The sequence below is a fragment of the Martes martes genome (assembly GCF_963455335.1).
Source record: "Martes martes genome assembly, chromosome: 6".
NCBI lineage: Eukaryota > Metazoa > Chordata > Mammalia > Carnivora > Mustelidae > Martes > Martes martes.
In genome coordinates, this window is record NC_137893.1 from 84586712 (window position 1) to 84608305 (window position 21594).

A 21594-nucleotide genomic window follows, 5' to 3' on the forward strand; every position below is an offset into this window, starting at 1 on the left:
TTAGTAAAGAGAAGAAGATAGACAAGTTAAATGTAAAAGGTATTGTGAAAAACAGGCTCCACGGAAAAGAATTGGAAGATGACAGAAGTAAGCAAAAAACCATCTGTCTACATATATACAATATGGTTAAGTTCAAGAAATAACTTTTCTGACCTACCTTTCTCCTGTTTCTTAATCACCCGCCCAACAGAATATTTCACTTCCACATTTTGTGTTCGTAGCATTCTGTTCATATATTAATATGCCACTTAGTCTGCTATAGATTTATTTGTATTTATGTCTTTCCGTTTGGATTGTGGCCTTCTCGAGGGAAGAGATCACTACCATATGCAGATTTCATTTGCCAGTTCAAAGCCCAGTGCGTGGCACACACTGGGCACTAGAGAAATAATTAATGAAATATTGGCTGTTTTCATGGCTCTGAACAGAGTGGTCATTAATCTTAAGGCCTAAATAGAGGAGATCGGATAAACTGAAAATATTATTGTACTTAATGAGATTGTGATTGTTTTTGTAAATGAATTTTCCTGGGCTTTTGTTTTATGGTTTTTAATCTGGTGAAATTTTTCCTTACATGTAAAATAAGGAAGAGTTTTAAAAAGTTGAGTGATTTAGCGGTGAAGAGATGTCTTGTAGTAATAATTAGCAACAGTATAGTCAGTCAGGAAAAGAAGGGCAATCAGAAAAAGGCCAAGAAGCTATTGGAAAGGAAATAATTGGAGGAATGACTTGTGACCTCTGGTCCCAACTTTAGTCACAGGGAATGCCCTCTGACTATAAGAAATCATTGGCTAAAACACTTGGAGCTAGCTCATCTCCTAATGTTTGCCTAAACAGCCATTCCTTGCCCTGGCATAGATGAACTATATTCTGATGTCCAGTATGTGGCAGGGGTGCAGTGCGAAAAGAAGAAGAGCATACTTCCCCTCTCTGCCAAAGTGCAGTACAAATTGGGCTGATTGATTACACAGTACTTGCCCCCTTTTTTACCTGCCCTCACTTGGTGCCAACCCTGTAGCCATGTGGGTCTGTCAGGTGCCTGCTGGAAGTTCTTAATTTCTGGTCCTGAATATGTAACAGAGGAGATACACAATGAAAAATCTCCTTTCTTCTAAGTTAAATTATACCATTAAAAACAGATAAATAGGCAAAGAATCTAGAATATGGTATATTCCACAGGAAAACTAACCAGGACTGTTCAAAAGTCTAGGACATTTGAAGGCAGGAATGAGCAGTGAAAGAAAACAAACACTTTGGAGGGCATACTGTCCTAGATTAAAAGGGACTTAGACATAAGATCCAAATGTAACACATGAAACTTGATTGGACATGCCTTTGAGAACAGTGGAGATAATTTGGATATGGACTGAATATTAGATGACATTGGGGAATTATTCTTGATTTTCTTAGGTGTGATATTTTGGTCATGGCAGGAAATGCCCTTATATTAGATGTATGTATTAAGTATTTTGATATGTGCAAATTATTTTCATATGGTTTTGGGGGGATCATAAATATGGAGAAGAGAGAGAAAACAGTGTGGATGGGTTATTAACAGTTGTTGAACCTGAATGGAATGTGCACAGGTGTTTATTGTACCTTTTGAATTTTTCGATGTGTTTGCAATTTTTCAAAATGAAAAGCTGTGTGAGAGCTGAATATTTTCCTCCTGAATTTGGAAACAAGGCAAGCATGTCCTTTTCAACATTTCTATTTAGCATTATGCTAGAAAGCCTAGCCAGCACAATAGGCAAGAAAAAGAAATAAAAGGCAAACAGAATAGAAAGAACAGTTGAGGGAGAACTGCTTCCTTTGGAACTCTTGGGCTCTGGTGCCATGGTTTTATTTGATTGTTTTATGTAATGAAGAGGTGCTCTCCTCACAGTGTATTAGCTTTTCCTAGTTGATCCATTGATGATCCATAAGCACTTTTTTCTGGTATCAAGATGAGCCACCAAAATCAGCTTCCAGCTTCCTGTCCAGCGAGAATCAGAGGTGAAGATGGGCTTTGGGGAATTGAGAAAACTGATTCCAGTCTTTAAAACATGCCTTTGGAACTTGTGGGTAATCCTCTCCCACATGGGTGCAAATTATCATGACTCATGACTCATGACTTCCATGTGTTTTGCTGCTCTTTAAGCTATCTTCTAACCAAAAAAATCCCTGCAGAAGCAGATTTTGCATTGCTGTCATGACAACCGAAATCAGACCATTAGATGATACAGTTACCCTCAAGAAGCTTTCTGATGCCATGTATCTATTAGCAGATTGAGAACAGAGAACCCAAAAGTCCAGGTGCACTCCCACCATAGTCAGCTCTACCCATCAGCTACCTCAGGTCTCCCCGTCTTGTGTTCCCAGCAGGGAGGAAGAGTCAGAGGTCTGTTTCCTGTCTTGAGGTTGTGATGGTGAGGGAGACCAACCTCAGGTATCTCTAACAGCAAAAGAGAGAGCCAGAGAAAATAACAGGGGGATGGGAGTGGAGCTGAATGGAGAATAGAGGGATTAATGCTTAAGAATAGTACTTCCTGGCAGTCTGAGAACAACTGACCTTTAAAATGGTTATGATAGAAGACAGCATCGCTGGTGTATTTCAAGCTACATTCATCTCCATGTCATGTATCAAGTATATATGAAGGCATTCCCCACAAAAGTTTAATCACCAGCCCTTTCCAAACACTTGAACTTCTTTTTGGCCATGTTTTGATGCCCGTGTATTTAAAGATTTTATTTATTTTTATTTGAGAGAGAGAGAGTGAGAACATGAGAGGGGAGAAGGTCAGAGGGAGAAGCAGCCCAATGCGGGACTCGATTCTGGGACTCCGGGATCATGACTTGATCCAAAAGCAGTGCCTTAACCAACTGAGCCACCCAGGTGCCCCGATGTCCATGTATCTTTAACAGATGTGTCATTCCAGAATTGTTTTAGGGCCATTAGGAAAATAAGAAAGAAGGGGGAAATGCCAGTTGAACAAAGTGGGGAAACAGTGTCTAGTGGGTAATGATAAGTTGTTTTTTTTTTTTTCCTCCTGAAGTCTCAGGAGAGGATGAATTTAATCCCTGCACACACTGAAAGCAAAGCATGAGAAACAGAAAGTACCTATAAAAACAGATTTTTTTGGTCTCTTTTATCAATTTTTCCAGTGAGAGTGTGGTGTTTTTCATGGACAGAGGTTTTAGCAGCTTAAGCTCCTTTTAAATGGTCGAAGGAGAGGCAGCAGTGTGATGTGTGAGGGTTCATTAATTATTGCTCTTACTGATGTTTGCACAGGCTGTTGGGATCATAAATGTCAGTCTGTCAAGAGACTGTGATAGGTTCTAAAAAAACTGATTGAGTGCCTCAAAAGCTGTCATACAGCCTGAGATTAAACAGATTCATCTTTCTTTCTTACAGGTGAGGGAAGGTGTGGGTGAAGTGAATGAGAAAGGCTTCCCTCTCTTTGTTGCCACTTTGCTTCTCCCATTCTCCTATTCTAAATTGTGAGTGTTGGGTTGTCCAGAAGGCTAAGAGCCTGTCTGAGATGTCAGAAGGCCACAGTCATGGTTAGCAGCCCTGGGTGTGTGCCTCCTGCTAGCTGCACAGTGATGGGAGATTAAGAGAGATTGGGATTCAACTCTGACAGGCCTGACACAATTTATTTGGAAATTTTCAGGAGAGAACATGAGTAATAAAGACAAGAACAGTGACAGTAAGGAACAAATGTGAATTTCTGTCAGAGACAAAACAGAATTTTAAAAGAAGTAGCTCTGTTTGTTGTCTCCAGTCAAGCTTTCCAGTTAAACTGTGTTCCTAAATTGAGAGTCTTACCACTGCTTTCTGCGATTGGCTAGGAAAGTACAATTAGAAGAGTTTCCCTCCTCAGAAGATGGGTGTTTTTAAAATCTCTGTACTTGTTTCTCTGTCACAAATTAAGCAGTGGTTACCTTCAAACCTAAGGAGCTGGTAGGTAAAGTATCTTATCTTAAGATTTTCTTTTCTCATGTGATCACATTATGATTCTTGATCAAACTTTTCTTAGAAGATCTGATATGATATCTCTCTCGTTCTATTAAACATAGGCAGAGGAAACGGGCAGCTGGTGAGTACCAAGAACTATGAACTCAGCATGGGAGTGTGGCAGCTCTTGTGTGGGTATATGCAGACTAGATTTATGCCCTCAAGAAAGAGCATACTGGGGAAAAATGTGCTTTGTTGGCCGTTTATGAAGGACCTTAATTAGAAGTCACTCTTAACTCCTGGGGTGGAAACAGTTTCTAGCTTGCCACTCCAGCTCCTCCTGCTGCTAATGAGCATGCTCCTTGCAAGGACGGGTTTCTTCTGACAGTTGAAGCTGCATGTAAGAGTTATTTCTGTTCACCTTTCTCTCCATGTTTAACCCTTACTGCCCAAGTTCAGATTAAGCAAGTAGACTGTTGGGTGTTTTCTGTCATTGTTGAGGAAATTGAAAATGCATCACGGCGATAGGAGTGATGTTTGTGGGCAAAAAGTGAATAATCAAAGTTTAATTTATTCAATTATGGACAGTAGATGAGGATTCCTTTAGTGTTGACCATGTTTGGATCTTTTCTTTCTGGTAGTCTTTTTAAATTCACATAGAATTTATAATTGAATAGTTGAATTATTTAGTTCATTATTAAGCAATTAGAATCCCTGCCCTGGACATCTGTTTCTCTTATTTAGGGAGCTCACCACATGGCACAAAGTTTCATTAGGTAATTAGCACAGGAGATGTAAATTTCTTATGCAGACATGATGGTGATCCTGTAGACCACTATTTATTTCATTAGCTACTAATTAAAACACTAAGTTGACTTGTGAAAAAATGTCAAGAATGGTTTGCTTCTCCAAGAAGTTATATATAACACAGTCATCTTCCTGGATAGCAGCATGTGGAGGGTGGTGAACAGTTTAGGGAGCTTCCCCCCCCCCCCAAGAAAAATGTGGCAGGGAGCATTAGAAGGCACAGGGATTCCTTTCGATTTAATAGGCCATTGACTGAGTGAAGATTAAGTGGGCATATTCCAGAATGTAAAAGTCATAGCTCTCTTAATGTCTAGGAACAGTTCCTTGATTCTAAAAAAAAAAAAAAAAACACACATTCTGATACACTTTTCATCTGTTTTGGTTTAGAATCATTGAGGACTGCTTCTCGTGGTTCAGTCTTTCTTTTTTTTATTTTTTATTTTTTAAAAAGATTTTATTTATTTATTTGACAGACAGAGATCACAAGTGGGCAGAGAGGCAGGCAGAGAGAGAGGAGGAAGCAGGCTCCCTGCTGAGCAGAGAGCTCAGAGTCTTTATATAAAGAGTCTTTATATAAAATGTGGGATGAGGAAAGGGAAATTTCAGCATGAGATTAGAGTAGGAAATTAGAAATGGAAAACACGGGCCTCCTCTAACATTTGGGTTTCCCATCAAGTGGCTTGTTTGATAATGACCAGTGATGATTACAATTAATGACAAGTGATGTTTATGATTATATAAATACGAATTCTGTTTCCCAATCTTAGGAATCCTACATTAAACAATATTTTGTTACATATCCCTCCAATGCTTATTTGAAAATAGTTAGCTAGGATAGTATTGCCATGCTAAAAGGGACATGTTCCCCTTAGCAAAAGTTTGCTTTAAAAATGGGGATGGATAGCGCGTTTGACAGTTTGGGACAGAGTCACATGGAAAACAGCTTTGAATGTGAACTCCCTATTTCCAGACACATGCTCTGTTCTATCAGATCGTGTTGTGAATGAAAGGGTTAGGATCTGAGTGGTCCTCTTTTACATTAGAGGCATGCTGGCATCATGTCAAAAGCCGTCTGGATTTTAACAGTATTAATAATGCAGAGGTTTCAACAGCCTCCCCTTCTTGTGTGGACTCCTCTCTCTCTCTTCCCCCACCCCATGCCCCAGGGTTGGGAGATAATTTCTCTTACGGATGCTCCACATTTAGGACCTTATCTCATAACAGAGACTATTTTTTTGTTATGGCTCTTACTCTAGAATTTTCTCTCTCTCTTTTTTTAAGTGTGTCTAAATAGAGTTATTAATACAAATTATGCCATTGCTGGTTTGTGAAAAAATACCTCCCCCAGAGAGCACTGTGGCTCATACAAGGTGAATTCCTTTGGGCTGGCTGCTTCGTAATGATTTACATTTAGATTGTTGCTTGTTGCTGTTGTAGGGGAAGGGGCCCTGTCTGTGGCTGCCTCAGTCATCACACCGATTGGGTTTGGACAGTTTCGCTCAGCAGAGCTGGGAAATAGGCTGCACTTGCTTTCAATTGTTTTCATCAAAGGCCTTGTTTAGTTGGTTCGTATTGGGGGAGAATGTCATGTAGGACTGGAAGAACTAAATGAGATGAAAAATGAAGTTTACAATTGGTAAGAATGGTGTGTGCCTTCCATAAGTCAGTGCACAGTGTGCTGGGCTGAAGGGGGCAGGGCTGTTTGTATCTTCAGTGTCGGGGCAGTGAGTGCTCCCTAGTGACCTGCAGCGTCTTCACACAGGGGGGCTGGAGAAGAGGTACAAAGCCTCCACTGAAATACATCCAACAGTGTGCTGCTTCTCACGAGGGCCACTTTAAATAGAAAAATCAGAACTGCCTAGGAGAAGATTCATTCATCAGAGAAATATTTATTGAGTTGTAGGCATTGTAGGCAGATTATGAACAAAGCAGGTGAAACTTCCTGCCCTGCAGGATTTTATATCCTCCGTGAGGATAATGTTAAAAGGTACAGTGCTATGGAGGAATAAAAGGCAGGAGTTGGGAGGAGGGTACGTGCTAGGGGAAGGGAACATGCATAGTCTAGATAGGGTGAGCAGAGAAAAGGATGTTGAAAATGTGACTTCAAAAGACTTAAAAGAGATGAGATCCATGTAGATCTGGGTAACAAGTCCTAGACAATTGGAACAGAAGGTGCAAAGGCCCTGAGGTAGGAGACAATCAGGAGGCTAGTGTGGATGGAGTAGAGGGAAAGAACAGCAGCAGAGGTAAGAGCAGAGAGGAGGGCAGATCATGCAGTGTCTTGTGAGTGCTGTAGTAGATATTTGAACTTTTACTCTGGAAAGGAGAGCTTAATAACAGGGTTTTGAACAGGGAAGTGAAGTGATTCTAACTTTATTTTTAACAGGGTCAGTTGGCTCATCAGTTAAAAGGCTATTATATTAGGCTGGATGTGAGATGGTGGTAACTTGGACCAGGATGGTAGTGGTGGAGGAGAGAAAAGTGGTGAGATCTGGATCTATCTGTTTTGACAAAAATCATTTAGGAGACTCCCTTCCAGAGAGGGTTTAGCACCAGTTTGGCACCAGCCATGGTGGTTGTGCAGAGCGCTGCTTCTGTAGCACTCCACAATGGAGGCCACAGGATGGACAGCTTGCTTGTGAATAAGTAAGGATGCTCCTTTGCTCTGAATAAAATTGAAATAATTTTCAACAGCAGAACCTGATTTCTTAGGTATTGTTTTGTTACATTTAAGAGTAGAAACATGAGTATTTTTACTAGAAAAGATTTTGGATCACCCATCAAATACTGCATCGGGTACAGAATTGTGCTAATAAGCATGGCGATGAAAAGAAATATTAGGCTTGATCCCTTTTCTAAACAATTATAGTCTACTTGAGGACAAGCAGATCTCTAAGAAGCAGTAAATAACCAATGCAAGCAATAAGCTGCCAGGGCCCGAAGAAGGGGTACAGACAAGAAGAGGATCCCAGTTCCATCTTGAATGGTCTCCTCAAAGAAACAGCATAGTACTGATTTTTATTGAGTCAGCCCACCTCCTCTCTAGCTTAGACCTCGCTTGTTAGAAGTCTGCCCTACAGGTATGTGCTTGTCACAGTTTGTGCAGCATAAACCAGGCCAGGCAGGACTGGCTGTTGCTCACACAAGTCCAGTTCCTGGAAGAGAGCAGTAGAGTGGCTTGCAGTATATTATTAATTAGCTGTGCTCGCCAGGCCAAGCACTAACCCTGACCCCCAAATGTGTTGTTTTGGTCAGATTCACAGTCTGAGAATGAGGCTTCACCAGTGAAACGGGCACGACTACTGGAGAATACCGAACGACCTGAGGAAACCAGCCGATCTAAACAGAAGAGTCGACGTCGGTGCTTCCAGTGCCAAACCAAACTGGAGCTGGTGCAGCAGGAATTGGGATCCTGCCGCTGCGGTAAGCATCGCCCCCAGTGGTGTGATGGGGATTTGTGTCCTTGACACTGCTCTAGCTGTGGAAATTCTTCTCAAGAGGCTGAAGTCCTTCATTCTTCTAAGTGCCTCCCTGCAAGCCATGGGGCTGGAGCTTATGAAAGCAGGAGTGAGGGAGTCTTCCTTCTAAATGCTCTTTATTTCCTCTCATGCCCACCAAAAAAAAAAAAAAAAGGCAAATAACATTCCCACTTCTCTTACACTTACTGCTTTAGAGTTGCACTGTCACTGGTTACTGCTTTCAGCTTCTCCCTACCGTGTATTACTCTGGTTCCTGCTCATTGATGACTTACTTAGAAATTAACCAAACCAGTGAAATTCTCAGATATGTATCATAAAATTCAGATATTAAATTAATTCTGAATGAGCATCTTAGTATGTAGAATAAATGGAAACTTTTCCCCCCCTGATACCCTTTTAAGTGAAAGTTTGATTGGAAAATTATTTCTTTGAACCATAATTCATTGTTGTTTAACCCCTTGAAATAGCTTTAAAGTAACACTCCTTCTGTGTTACCCAGTGTAATACTGGCTCTCAGAATTGCTGCCCAGGGATGTGTTTTAAAACTTTATGCTTGCCCACAGCAGAACAAAACTTAGTCCAGTTCTTTCTCTCCCTTTGAACACATATATCATGTCCCATAGAAGCAAAATTGTGTAGCTGCATTATTTAGGCTGACTTAGTTTTCCTGTTCTTATTCCCTGATTTAACGCTTAGTATTATAAAATTGTTCTGTGGGACAGAGCTGTCATCAGGCAGACCTGGAGACGTGGCTCTCACACTGAGAATCCTATGTCCTTTGTCCTTAGGAGTAAGATTTAGAAGCCTCTTTTTCCCCTGGGACAGCCATAGACACCCTGCAGGTACTAATGCTGACAGGCAGGACTGGGTGGTTCTCTCAGCAGCTGGAAAATCAGTAACTCAAAATCTCTCATCTCCTGAAGAGGCACCCATTGCTTCTCCCGTGCCTCAGTTATTTACCCTGTTGGAAATGAGAAGGAAAGGAGGATGTACCAGCTTCTCAGGGAAGCAGAGTTGGAACCCCTGTTTCTGTCAAGACCAGTAATCTGTTTGTTGTAGCATGGGAAGTCCCCTTGACCAGTTCTTACTGTTTTAGCTTGGCGTTTAGTTATCTTGTTAATTGCTTGTGTGGAAGTATAAAGAAGAGAGTTAGGATAAAAGGTGGGAGGAGAGGCTGTCAGCATCTTTGGTTGTGCTCATGAATGTGGCATGGCCCAAGAGAGCCCAGAACCTTATTCTTCAACTATGTCCTGATCAACCCTATGTTAGGTCCCCCCCAAAATGGGCACCCCAATAATGGGTCCGTGATTAAAGGAGTGAGACATACAAAGCGAAGGTCAAGCAAAGCTTCATTTCGCGCCAAGCATCAAGAATCAGACCGACCGTCAAACAGACGGGTTGGGGTCGCCCCTACAGAGAGGACGACCCCTCCCTGCTTTCCAGACTAACTTTTATAGAGCAAAGGCCATGTGGTTGGACCTGGCCACACACAGGTGGCTAATTGAATTACAATTCACCCCCACAGTAGCCATGGAAAGTAGCCCATCACCTTGGTAGCTAGGAGACAGTATGCGCCCCCACTGATCGGATGTCTCCACCTGGCCTGTCCCACCCTTGTACCTGGGCTTTGTTACCTGGAACTGGTTTCCGGGACTTGTTTTTAAGTCCCCTGGGGGAAGGGGAGCAGGGACAGTTTAAGGGTTAAACAACAAAGATATTGTTTAACCTCAATGGAAGCCTCTGGCTAAAATAAAAATATAAAATAGGTCCTTACATTCCCCCCTTTTCTTTGGAGATTAGTCAAATCTTTGACTCTTCAGTCAGTTTTATACCCCCTTTTAACGGCTGCTAGGCTGTTTTAATGACTAAACACTCGGTGAGATAGGGAAGGAGTACTGTGGTCAGCTGAGCAAACTCTGGGGCATGGTGGCTAACCAGCCTTGCCCATATTGAAGGGTTTGTCTGATCTTTTATAGTCTGCAAGTTCTTGCTTTGGTCTTTGCACAAACCATTGGATGGGGCTGGTTTCGGTGTTCAGTTTGTTATCAGTGTTGTGAAGCCCACCTGACCATTTTGCCGGTTGCTTTTATAACACATGCCCTTGGTTGTTCCCAAATTAGAATCACGGGATTTTCCTGTACCTTACATTCTTGTTTCGTTCTTAAAAGTAATGGAATCCTGGGTATTACACAGGATTTGCCCTAGTGGATCAAGCAGTTGATCCATTAAGTGTGTCGTTTGCCTCGGGCGGTGGCTGATGCCCTCCTGTCCTTGTCAGGCAGGGAATGAGAACTCAGAGTTTAGCACTGAGAGATGCAGGGGTGGTGTAACCAGGTGTGCCAGTTTACGCTTCAGCTTTGATGCAAACCGCCAAAGTGCCTATCGTCTTAAGCACCCAGCAGAAAAAAATCTAGAAATACATGATACATGATTTCACGTGCTCCTAAGCGAAACCCAGTTGACTGTTGCTGGTAAGTTCAGATTATTCTACTGTGTTCTTCACCTTTGGGCAGGAGGCTGGATTTCTAAAGTACCTGTTTGGTTTATCACAGACATGCATTCTTTTTAAATGATCTAACACATAATCCCTTGGCTTACGCCCAGTTCTTAGGGTCTACTTATAGAGAGATTTGATTTTAATGCTGGGAAAAAAGTCCTGAGCTTTCTGTAGTCCCTCCAGATGTAGCCTTCCTAGAGAGAGCAGGGAGTTCAGTTTGACCCACTGAGAGTGTTACGCTTATGTGCCCAGAAAAATGACAGAGTCTGCTGCCACGTTTTAAAAGATGAAGGACAGCAATGGGAACTTACACCTCTGGGAGTGTCTTTGACAAATAGTTCTTGTGTTCCTCCTGCCTGTCTGCTCGGATCTCTCTAGGAAATGGGGAGCTGTGTCATTATTTCCTTGAGGATGCATGGAGTGTTGAAGAAACATTGAACTGCCCTGAAAGATTTGGGACTGGGTGGGGGTGCGGTAGGGGGGCATGGTAATTTACTACAGGAAGTAAAGACTCGGGAAGGTAGTTTGAACTCAGATAGGACTCTTCTCCACTGCAGAAAATCTTTTTCTTAATATATATATTCACAATCTTTTTTCCATTCCCCTTCCAGTCTGTACAGGTTATTAACTGCTGACAAGAAATTCACATCTCATAAATAATGCTTAAGAGCTATTGCTATATAAATTGAATGTGTTATGAATTGTGATGGGCCTTTTTGTAGCATTCGATGCCTAGAGCAGGAAGAACAGAGGATGTCATTTTCATTAATTTCTAATGAGGTGCCAATTAAAGACAGGGAAGACGCACCAAAGGGAAGAGTGGCCAAGCTCCCCTGAATCCTCCGCCCTAGGGCTGTCATCCAAACACTGCTAGCAAGCCTTCTCTAAAAATTCCATTAAATTACAGTCTCATCGAGAGCACACACAGACACATTCAGCTTGCCTTTGATCTTCAAAAGAGCAATTTGTAAGGCGAGTTTGAGCCTTCTCACATAGGGAACAGCTAGAGGTGATAGGAATTGTTAATTGCCAAGATACTCCATGGGCTTTCAATAAGGAGGTGAATTTTGAAGATGAATTCTCTTCTGCCTTGCTGTGACTAGATAACCTTTAAATCAACAATACCAAAGTAACACCCTTTTCCTGTGAAATCTTTCAGGGTGCCAATTAGAAAAGGCATGTGGTGAGGCTGGGCTGATAGTCTGCATCCCAGAGTATCTTCAACAGTTTAACTTCTCAAGACAGAAAACAGTTGCATAAAAATGGATTTATTTGTTTCATTTTCTACTCAGTAGGCAAATTGATCAGCTCATTCTCATTACAGGAGTCTTATCTCTGAAAATGCCACCTAGAGGATGTTCTGAAATCTGACCATCCTCATCAGATCTGGGCTACATCACAGCTGTGTGAATGCTGTGTTCGCCAAGCCGATCTTGCATGAAACACGCAGTGTGGCTTTGTAATCGCTGTGCCTTGCTATCCAGAGCCACAGAATTAATTTTTAAATACCAGTCTAAGAGCTTGCATAAGTTATCACCTGTTTTTAGTTGAGTGTGACTTAAACTGTAAGCTGATTATGCTCCCTTTTGGGACAGCAGTGCTTTTACTAACAACCTAAGTAATCTGGCTTCCTTTTCGTGCTTTCAAAATAAATTTTATGTTCACTTTAGAAACTCAGGAGAGAAGCTTTCACCCTTCAGAGTAGTTTCTCATCTCCAGGTACCTCAGTGGTCATTTTTTTGCATTCTCATTCATTGTTGAACGGAATTCTTCAAGCATTTATTGAGATGGGACTATGCATGAAGCATTTTGCTAGGTTTTGTGGGGAATATAGGATCTAGAAATATAGAATGTAGGAACTCATAGTTTAGATCAATGGTTTCAAATTGGGGTGGGCATCAGAACCGTATGGAAGGTGTGGCAAAACACAGATTTCTGCCCACCCGCCTCCCAGTAGGCCTGTGCATGTTTAACAACTTTCTGAGTGGTGCTGATGCTGCTAGTATGAGGAACCATGCTTTGAGAACCGCTGCTCTGGACAGTTCTCCATCCTGCGAAGCTTTTAAAAACAGAATGCCGAGGCCTCAGAAAAGGTCACCAGCTATTGTTTTAGCTTTTTATTTGGAAATTTAAAGTGTTTTCTTGGACCATTTGAAAGTAAGTTGCAAACATCACATCTGTTTTCTATGACTTAGGGATATTATTTTATAACCGTAGCACAGTTATCAACTTCCATAAATTGATACTGACTCAGTACTTTTACTAAATCTGCCACCCATATTCCAGTTTGTCAGTTCATCTAAAAAAATGTCTTTTATAAAAGCATTTTCCCCTTCCAGGACAGGATCCAGTCCTGGAATAGGAGGTGGTGTTCAGTTGTCATGTCCCTTTAGACTCTTTGAACCTGAAACATTTTTATGGCCTTGTTTTTATTGATGATGACATTTTTTAAGACTACGCCCACCACACCCTTTTAAAAATAAAATGCTCCTTATTTTGTGTTTGTGTTTGTCTGGTGTTTCTTCATGATTAGATTCAGATTATTTATCCCCGGCCAGACTACTATGAAGTGATGTGCCCTTCTCAGGGCATCCCCTCATTGTAGATGTTAATTTTAATTCACTCACCCAAGTCAGAGTGTTATCCAGTTTCTCCGTTCTGTAGTTACTGTTTTGACCGTGTAGCTAGTGAACATTCTTTGGGAAAACAGTTTATGACCACGTCACAATCCTGCTCATCATCAAACGTGTCTCCTAGATTTAGGATCCATTGATGATTCTTGCCAGAACCAGTCTTTACTCTGAAGACTGCAGAATGATAATCTTTATAACTCCAGCCCTCCTAGTACATTTCTCGTTTGGCACTCAGTGTTCTTTTGTGAGGACCCTTCTCCCCCATTTATTTATCTATTATTATTATGGGCTCATGGGCTTTTTATATTTTTTTCAGTGGTTTGTAATTCATTACTGTACTTAATTATTTTGGTAGTCAAATTGTTCCCAGAGTTTTTCCTTACTCCATGGCATAATAAGATATGTTATGGGGGCACCTGGGTGGCACAGTCAGTTAAGCATCCAACTCTTGGTTTTGGCTTAGGTCATGATCTCTGAGGATCCTGAGATTGAGCCCCGAGTCGGGCTCTATGCTCAGTGCTGAGTCTGCTTAAGACTCTCTCTCCCTCTGCCCCTCCCTCCCCCTCTGTTTCTCTCTCTCTCTCTCTCTCTCTCAAAAAAATCAGTCTTTAAAAAAAAAAAAAAAGATGTGTTCTGAGTACATCTGGTACTTAACCTATGGCCAGGACTGCAATCAGCCATTTTTCTAGGGATCTCTGAGGTGACTTTAATATGCATTCCAAGAGGGATTTGCTGGGCCTATGAGGAAGGCAGATACATAGCATGAAACAGCTGGCATTCAGGGCAGCCTACCATAAGAGTTTTAACTGAGGTATAAGCCATATGTTATAGGACTACAGGGAGCAAGAAATTAATTTCAACTATAGAAGACTCTGGGTAGGCTGCAGTAATTGGGGCTTTAAAGGAAGAGTGGGATTTAGATGTGTGGAAAGAGGGGACTACCTCTGCAGACACGGTTTTCTGAAGGTGACCCCTGTGTAGCTGGATTAGGGTTGAGTGAAGAGAGACTACTAACAAGGGACGGTAGGAATTCAGACTCCAGGCTGTAGGGTTTGGATGTTGGTTTGCAGTGAGGAGCTGTCAGTGGTTTTGAATATGGTCAACAGGATCTAATACGACTTTTTTTTCCCTTTCTTAATTAAATACAGAGGAAAGCCCAGGAGGCTAATGAATCTTTTTTAGAGGAATGGTTTAGGACAAATGTGAACTAAGTAAGTGAAAAGGAAGTGGGCCTGTTTCACAGCCATCCCTGCCGCTACAGAGGACTGCACAGTGAGTGAATAGTGATACCCTAAGGTTCCAGAGTGGGGCAAGGAGCTGTGGTAACTGTGAGGTTTGTTGGTGACAAGAAATTACCAGGCTGGTCCATTTCACCAGCACCAGAGATCACCTGAGATTAGTCCATGTGTCTGTGCCTTTGCTTAAACTCTCATCCACATGTGGCTTGAACCTGTCAGGAAGATTTGGCATTCTACCCTTTGTCTCTAATAAAGGAAAATTTGGCTGTCTGTGTTCTTTTAAAGGCTTTATTCCATTACAGAGTTCTAGCCTGAATCCATCAGGAAACCTTGCTATCCAGGGAAACACCTGAGATCTTTTATCATGCCGAAATTGGTTTGGTTGGTTCATTATTATCATTACTGCCATTGAGTGGTGAGTCCATGCTCTGCCATGTGTTATAGAGAGAGTGTGTGGTTACCAAGACCCCAGCCCTTTAGGATCCTGTTCTATGCTGAATTTGGCAATGAAAAGCTAAAGTTTTTCCATTACTTATAACACTGCAACTGAGTATGTGTTATCTATGGCTCAAGAGAAGGAGATGTCCTGTCCATTTTCCTGACAGCAAAAAACAACAACAAAAAACCTTTGATGGGAATTATTGTATATGTGAGAGCTAAGGGTAGTTGGAAATCTTGAGAAATATTCTGAGAAAATTTTCTACCTTTGCTACTCTCTTACTTTCATTCTCACTATACTTTTACCTAAACAAGAGTATGCTATCTGTATTCCCCATTTAATCTTTAATGTATAAAAGTTCTAGTCTAAAACCAAACAGATTAGTCCCTCTACTGCTCCTCTATAAATTGCACATTGAGATGTTAGAGCAAAACAAATCAAGCCTTTTACTGAACACTGATTCTGTGTATTTAGCCCATTAGTTCAGCACTGTCTCAAAGATCCAGCTTACCATATGTCCGTTGACAAGGCTATAGAGAGAAGTCAGAAACGTGAAGAGCTCCCCTCCCCAGCAAAGGAGCATCAAAGACTGAACTTTTAAAAGACAAAATATGCAGAGCGTATCTGCTGAAGGCTGTGTCACATTCTTATCCTACTGGAAGGTGAGCCAGGAGACCCTTGTCCCGTAGAGTGAAATATTTTCTGTCTGGATAGCAAATTTCCAGCTATCTGTAGTCTAATCTTAGCAGCAATAACAGCACAATAATTTTATCAAAGCTGTTTGGATAAGTTACCCTGCTAAAATACTTCTTTATGGGAAAAAAATGGATCATCGTGAAAGGAAATGAATTATTGATGTCTTTTGTTTTAGTTCCAAGAATAAATAGTTTTAGTTAATTCTTTGTCCAGTAAAGTGTGCATGGTGTTTTTTTTAAAACAGATTTTTTGGGATAGAATTTGTATACCATATTTACCTGTTTTACAGTTCAGTGAGTTTTGGTAAATTTAATTGTACAGCCCTCACTAAAATCAGAGTTTAGAATGTTTTAAATCACCTCTAAATCTTCCCTTGTGTCCCTTTCTAGTCGGTCCCTATAGTCCCCTTCCCCAGCCTTAAGGCAACCACTGACTGATCTGCTGTTGGTATAATTTTGCCTTTTCTAGAATTTTAATATTATGGATTCATGCAGTACACACACACACACACACACACAGAGTCTTGTCTGTATACGTAGCATGTTGTTTCTGAGATTGATCCACATTGTTACATATTAGTAGTTCATTCCTCTTTTTTTTTTTTTAATTTTTTTTTTAAATTTATTTATTTGTTAGAGAGAGCGAGCGAGCGAGCACAGGCAGACAGAGTGGCAGGCCGAGGCAGAGGGAGAAGCAGGCTCCCCGCCGAGCAAGGAACCCAATGTGGGACTTGATCCCAGGACGCTGGGATCATGACCTGAGCCGAAGGCAGCCGCTTAACCAACTGAACCACCCAGGTGTCCCAGTTCATTCCTCTTTAATGTTGGGTAGTATTTCATTGTATGGGTCATATCACATTAGTTTATCCATTTGCCAGTGGACATACATTTAGATTGTTGCCAGTTGGGGGATATTTTGAATAAAGCTGCTGTAAATATTCATACACAGGTTTTTGTGTGGATATATGTTGTAATTCCTCTTAGGTAGATATAGAAGTGAAACTGCCAGGTTGAATGACCAATGTACATTCTGCATTTTAAGAAAATTCTATTAGCAGTATATTAGGGTTCTAGTTTACCCGTAATTTGTCAATACTTAATATTGTCATTTATTTTAACTTTACCTGTCCTAGTGGGTATGTGGTGCCACCTCACTGTGGTGTATTAATTTCCCATCAGGCATTTCCCAGATGACTGGTGATGTTAAGTATCTTTTCATAAGTTTTTTTGGTCATTCATATCTTACTTCATCAAGAGTCCATACTTAAATATTCATTGTTTATTAAATTTATTCCCAAGTATTTTAATTTTTTGATGCTGTTGTAAACAGAAGTTTTTATATTTACTTGCAGATTGTTTTTTCTCTATCCCTTCAGAACACAATTTTTGCGTATGATTTTTTTATTCTGCAACTTTGCTAATTCACTTATTAGTGCTAGATTCCTTAGGATTATCTACATCCATGATCATGTCATTGCATATAAAGACAGTTTAGTGCCTTTTCAGTCTTTATGCCTATCATTTCTTTTTCCTGAATCATTGCACTGGCTACGACCTCTACCACGTTGAATAGAAGTGTTGAGAATGGATCTCCTTGCCTCTTCCCTGGTCTTAGGTAAAATTTCATCTTTCAGAACTAAGTATGATTTAGTTGTATATTTTTAAAGTTTTATTTATTTATTTTTGGTAATCTCTACACCCAGTGTGGGGCTCAGACTCAGAGAATTGCATGTTCTTCCACCTAAGCCATCCAGGCATCCCATCTGCTCTAGTTTTTTTGTTTTTGTTTTTAAGAGCTATTCCCCACCTCTGCCCCTTAACCTTGACAAATCTTAATGGTTGTAGCTATTGAGTGCGTTCTAGGAAAACAGTAAATGTTCAAATACATTCCCTCAAAACAGATGATATATCCCAGGGTGAGCTACCATGTGGCCTAAAAAAGATCAGCAAAACTATGTTTTAAAAGTTTTACCATCTCTTGAATTCATTTCTGTTTATAGTTGAAGCATATTCCCTTTGCTCACGGTTCTCTATAACATGTCTGTCCATCTTTAATGGGGAAAGCCTATGACCTGAAATTATTTTTCTTTAAATCAAGCCAGTGTCATAACAGACACCTAGGATGCTATAGGTTACTCTCATCTGAGGTAGTAAAAGCAAACCACTCTTGAGAGATGCTTAGAAATGCTTTGCTTGAATTAAATGTTTTTACCAACAAGGCACAGTCACAAAAATTTGTGTGTAAATAGATACTGGTAGCACATACCACCAGGATTAGGAGCCTTAGCAGTAATTTCATACAACCCCACTTTTTTTCAATAAATGAGGAAATGGAGATCAGAAAGGTTGCCACTGGCCTCACATTATACCTGTGATAATGCAAACATTATACCTGTTTGCAAAATTCTGGTATTTCAGGATTTCAGCCTTTGATAGAAAGCTCAGGGACTAAAGAGATTGCCCAATGTGAGGGCTCACAGCAGTGTCCCTCCCATCACGAGGTCTTGGGCCTTCCTAACTACAGCTCTTCATCACGCATCCTGGATGTCTGCTTGTCCCCACTGAATCTCACTTGTGTCTTCTAAAGTACCCAGAAGATTTCTTGGTCTTTCCTTAGAGTTAATACACCTGTGTTTTTGCTTTCTCTTAGTTTTGCCTCCAAAATCTTACTCAGGACTCTTTGCAGCAGAATGTCACCAAATTGGACTATTGGTGTAGTAGAGATAAAGTAGTACTTATTTATTTGAGAAAGAGAGAGCGCACGCATGAGCAGGGTGGGAGGAGCCAAGGGAGAAGGAGAAGCAGATTCCCAACTGAGCCAGGGAGCCTGATGCAGGGTTCAAGCCCAGGACCCTGGAATCATGAGCTGAGCCGAAGGCAGATGCTTAACCGACTGAGCCACCCAGGTGCCCCTAAAGTAGTATTTAGTCAAAATAAGAGGATTTAAAATTTTTTTCCTTCAGATCGATGACAAATTGTTCACAAAGTTTTGCCAAAGAAATGCCCTTTCCAAGGCCTTTAACGTACATAGTTAAACTAATTTGTGTTCAGTACATTGTATGCAGATATATACTCGTAGATGCTTCCAGTCTTCTGAGTAGATTCTTACTAAGATTCCCTCGTGAGCAGGGCTTCTTGATAAATGTGGGCCTCAGACCAGCATTTCCCAATCCCTGGATAGAAGGGGATGCTTCTTTAGAAGGTAGAAGTGCAGTTGCTCAGGTAACTGTAATATACCCCAGTGTTCGATATACTGTCTGTATACCTAATAGCTCATTTTCCCCCCCATAGGAAATGGAAAGGTAATTTAAGACCAGATATAATTACTGTACATATCAAGTAAGGTGAGCCACATCATAGAGTCTTTATATCAGATCTAGTTAGCTCCATGCTCTTTTTCTTCTTTCATATGCCTTCCTCCAGTGATCTCCTTTCTCCTGCTAGATTCTAAAATCCTCAAGGGTCGGGCCTACGTGTTACTCTGTAGTTTCCCACTGCCCTTAATAGAGTGGTCTATGGTGGTGCCCAGACAGTGCTAACTAATAATGCACAAGAAAAATTGGAAATCACAGAAATGTGGTGCTCTGGTGAGCCTACTGGTTATCTTTAGGGGAAAGCCCTTTTGTAGTAGTATTTGAAGGCAGGCCCAAGTAGGTGAATGGGAGAATGTCTGGGCCAGTCTCCATGTTTATTCGTGAAGCCAGGGTACATGTGCAACCTGAGGGTTTCCCAATGGAATATTTGTCCGAAGGAATAAGTTGTAGGTAGGGAAACCTTAGCATTATTTATTGTTACATACTTTTATCTGTTTTGAATTTTTATTGGGATGGGGTGGAAAGCAGACAAGACATATATACTATCAGATAGGGTAGTGTTGCCTACTTGGTCTAATTAAAAATATTTGATAAGCTTATGGTTTAATTAAATACTCAACTTTGGGGATGAATACTCAACTTCGTATGAATAAAACCTGTGCTTCATCTTGCACATGAATAAGATCGGCCCTTTGGAGGTCACAGAGATACAGACCCCTGTAGAGAACTACACCAGTGTCTCATTCCTGCCTAACCTGTCACTCTGGCATAGAATCCAAGTACTTAAGTGACTTAGAAGTTATCCATCTGGTGCCACTCCAGCCCCACCCCACCCCCAAACTGACACAGACACCACATAGGCAGGTAATCCAGCTGCCTCGCACATCTTCAGCCCAGAGGGAGTGTGGTGTGTCTCATTGCCAGGCAGCTTAGATTGCCTAGTGCTTCATCTGCTGACCTAAAACCAGCCTCCTCATAGAACATGCCTTTTTCCTCCTCACTCTGCCCTTCAAAGTCACGTGTCACAAATCATCTTTGAGAAAGCCCGTTCTTCAGATATTTGAACACGGGGTGTTGGCTTTCCAGCACTCTGTTCCTCCAATAGCAAGTCTGTCCATAGGAGTCACGTGTCACAAATCATCTTTGAGAAAGCCTGCTCTTCAGATATTTGAACACGAGGTGTTGGCTTTCCAGCACTCTGTTCCTCCAATAGCAAGTCTGTCCATAGGGACTAAAGAACTACTGTGGGACATTGGGGACTAGAGTGGGTATAGGAATGCCAGAGTGAGCTCAGGGTCTCTCCACAGTCTTCCTTATGGGGGCCCTCACAAAATCTGGGTATCTTTTTAAACAAAAACCCTTCTTTACCTGGGATCTCCCAAGATTGCTAAAAAGTCTCTCTTGTGAAGTCCATGGTTGACCTCTGTTGCTGTACTTTGCAGAATATGCTAAAACTGTCTGTCCTTCTAGACCATAAGTACTGGAGGACAGGGGCCATATAGTGTTCTTTGGTGGCTCCTACCATAGTAGAAGTGCAGTCATGCCTAGTAAACGTTTGAGTTGAATGAGTGAACTCTGCAGTTGTGATCCTCTGGGTGAAGGAAAAAGAAGAGCTTTTTCTTTTTTAAAAAAGATTTGAGAGAAGGTGAGCATGAGGCGGGGAGCAGGGTGCAGAGGCAGAGGGAGAAGACTCTCCACTGAGCAGGGACCCTGACATGAGGCTCCATCCCAGGACCCTGAGATCATGACCTGAGCCAAAGGCAGATACTTAACTGACTGAGCCACCCAGATGCCCCAGAGAAAGGACAGCTTTATTGAGTACTTGCTATATACTGAATGCCTGCTTCTATGTTAAATCACTTGACCCTGATAAAAGCTTTGTTGTAAAATGGTACTACATTTTTACAGCAAGAGAAAACAAGCTTTGAGGTTGAGTAACTCAGAAATACTAAGGGAGCACCTGGCATCCAAGCCCAGATTTGTTGAGCTCCCAGAATCCTGCACTGTTCATGTCCCCCTGCTGGCCCAGGAGTTCTGAGCAGTGAGGAAGTAGCAGCCTGAGTTACCTTTATTTTCAGCCATATAGATCTTAGCCCATTTGTTAAGCACTCCCCCAATTCAGAGATGAACAATGGATGGTACAAACATAGGCAGCCTACTATGTGAGAACCTCTTGAGATGGTGTTAATGAGTCATCCCAGTGCACTGTTTTTCAGTGGTGTTCCATGGACTACTTGTCCCTCCATCTAGATAAGATGCTTCTGGAGGACAGGGTCCATAGTGTTGCTACCTTTTTGTCTCCCACCGTGCCTGGGTAATTATGAGACACGGTGGCACTTAATTTTTATTGATGTGGATGTTCCATTTTCTCCTGAGTGCTAATTCATGTCCTCATTTTCCTTGAAAACTTACCTCCTCCAGGATACCTTATGCAGTTGACCTCTTCTCAGTGCCCCCGATTTATTGCACATAGCTAGGTTGTATTGATTTTATTTGCAGTTGATTTCTTGCTTTGCTTCTTGTGTCCTTCAGCTGTTTTCCTCTCTGTGCATCTC

At 41.4% G+C, this 21594-nt stretch overlaps 1 protein-coding gene across 1 annotated transcript in view; it reads left to right on the forward strand.

The window, feature by feature from the left end:
• Positions 1–21594, forward strand: part of ZFAND3 (zinc finger AN1-type containing 3) — a 343385-nt gene that overhangs the window by 304810 nt on the left and 16981 nt on the right. Inside the window, exon 6 of the mRNA XM_080806280.1 lies at positions 8000–8167. Coding sequence (XP_080662406.1) covers positions 8000–8167 — 168 coding nt within the window. The remainder of the gene's footprint in view (positions 1–7999; positions 8168–21594) is intronic.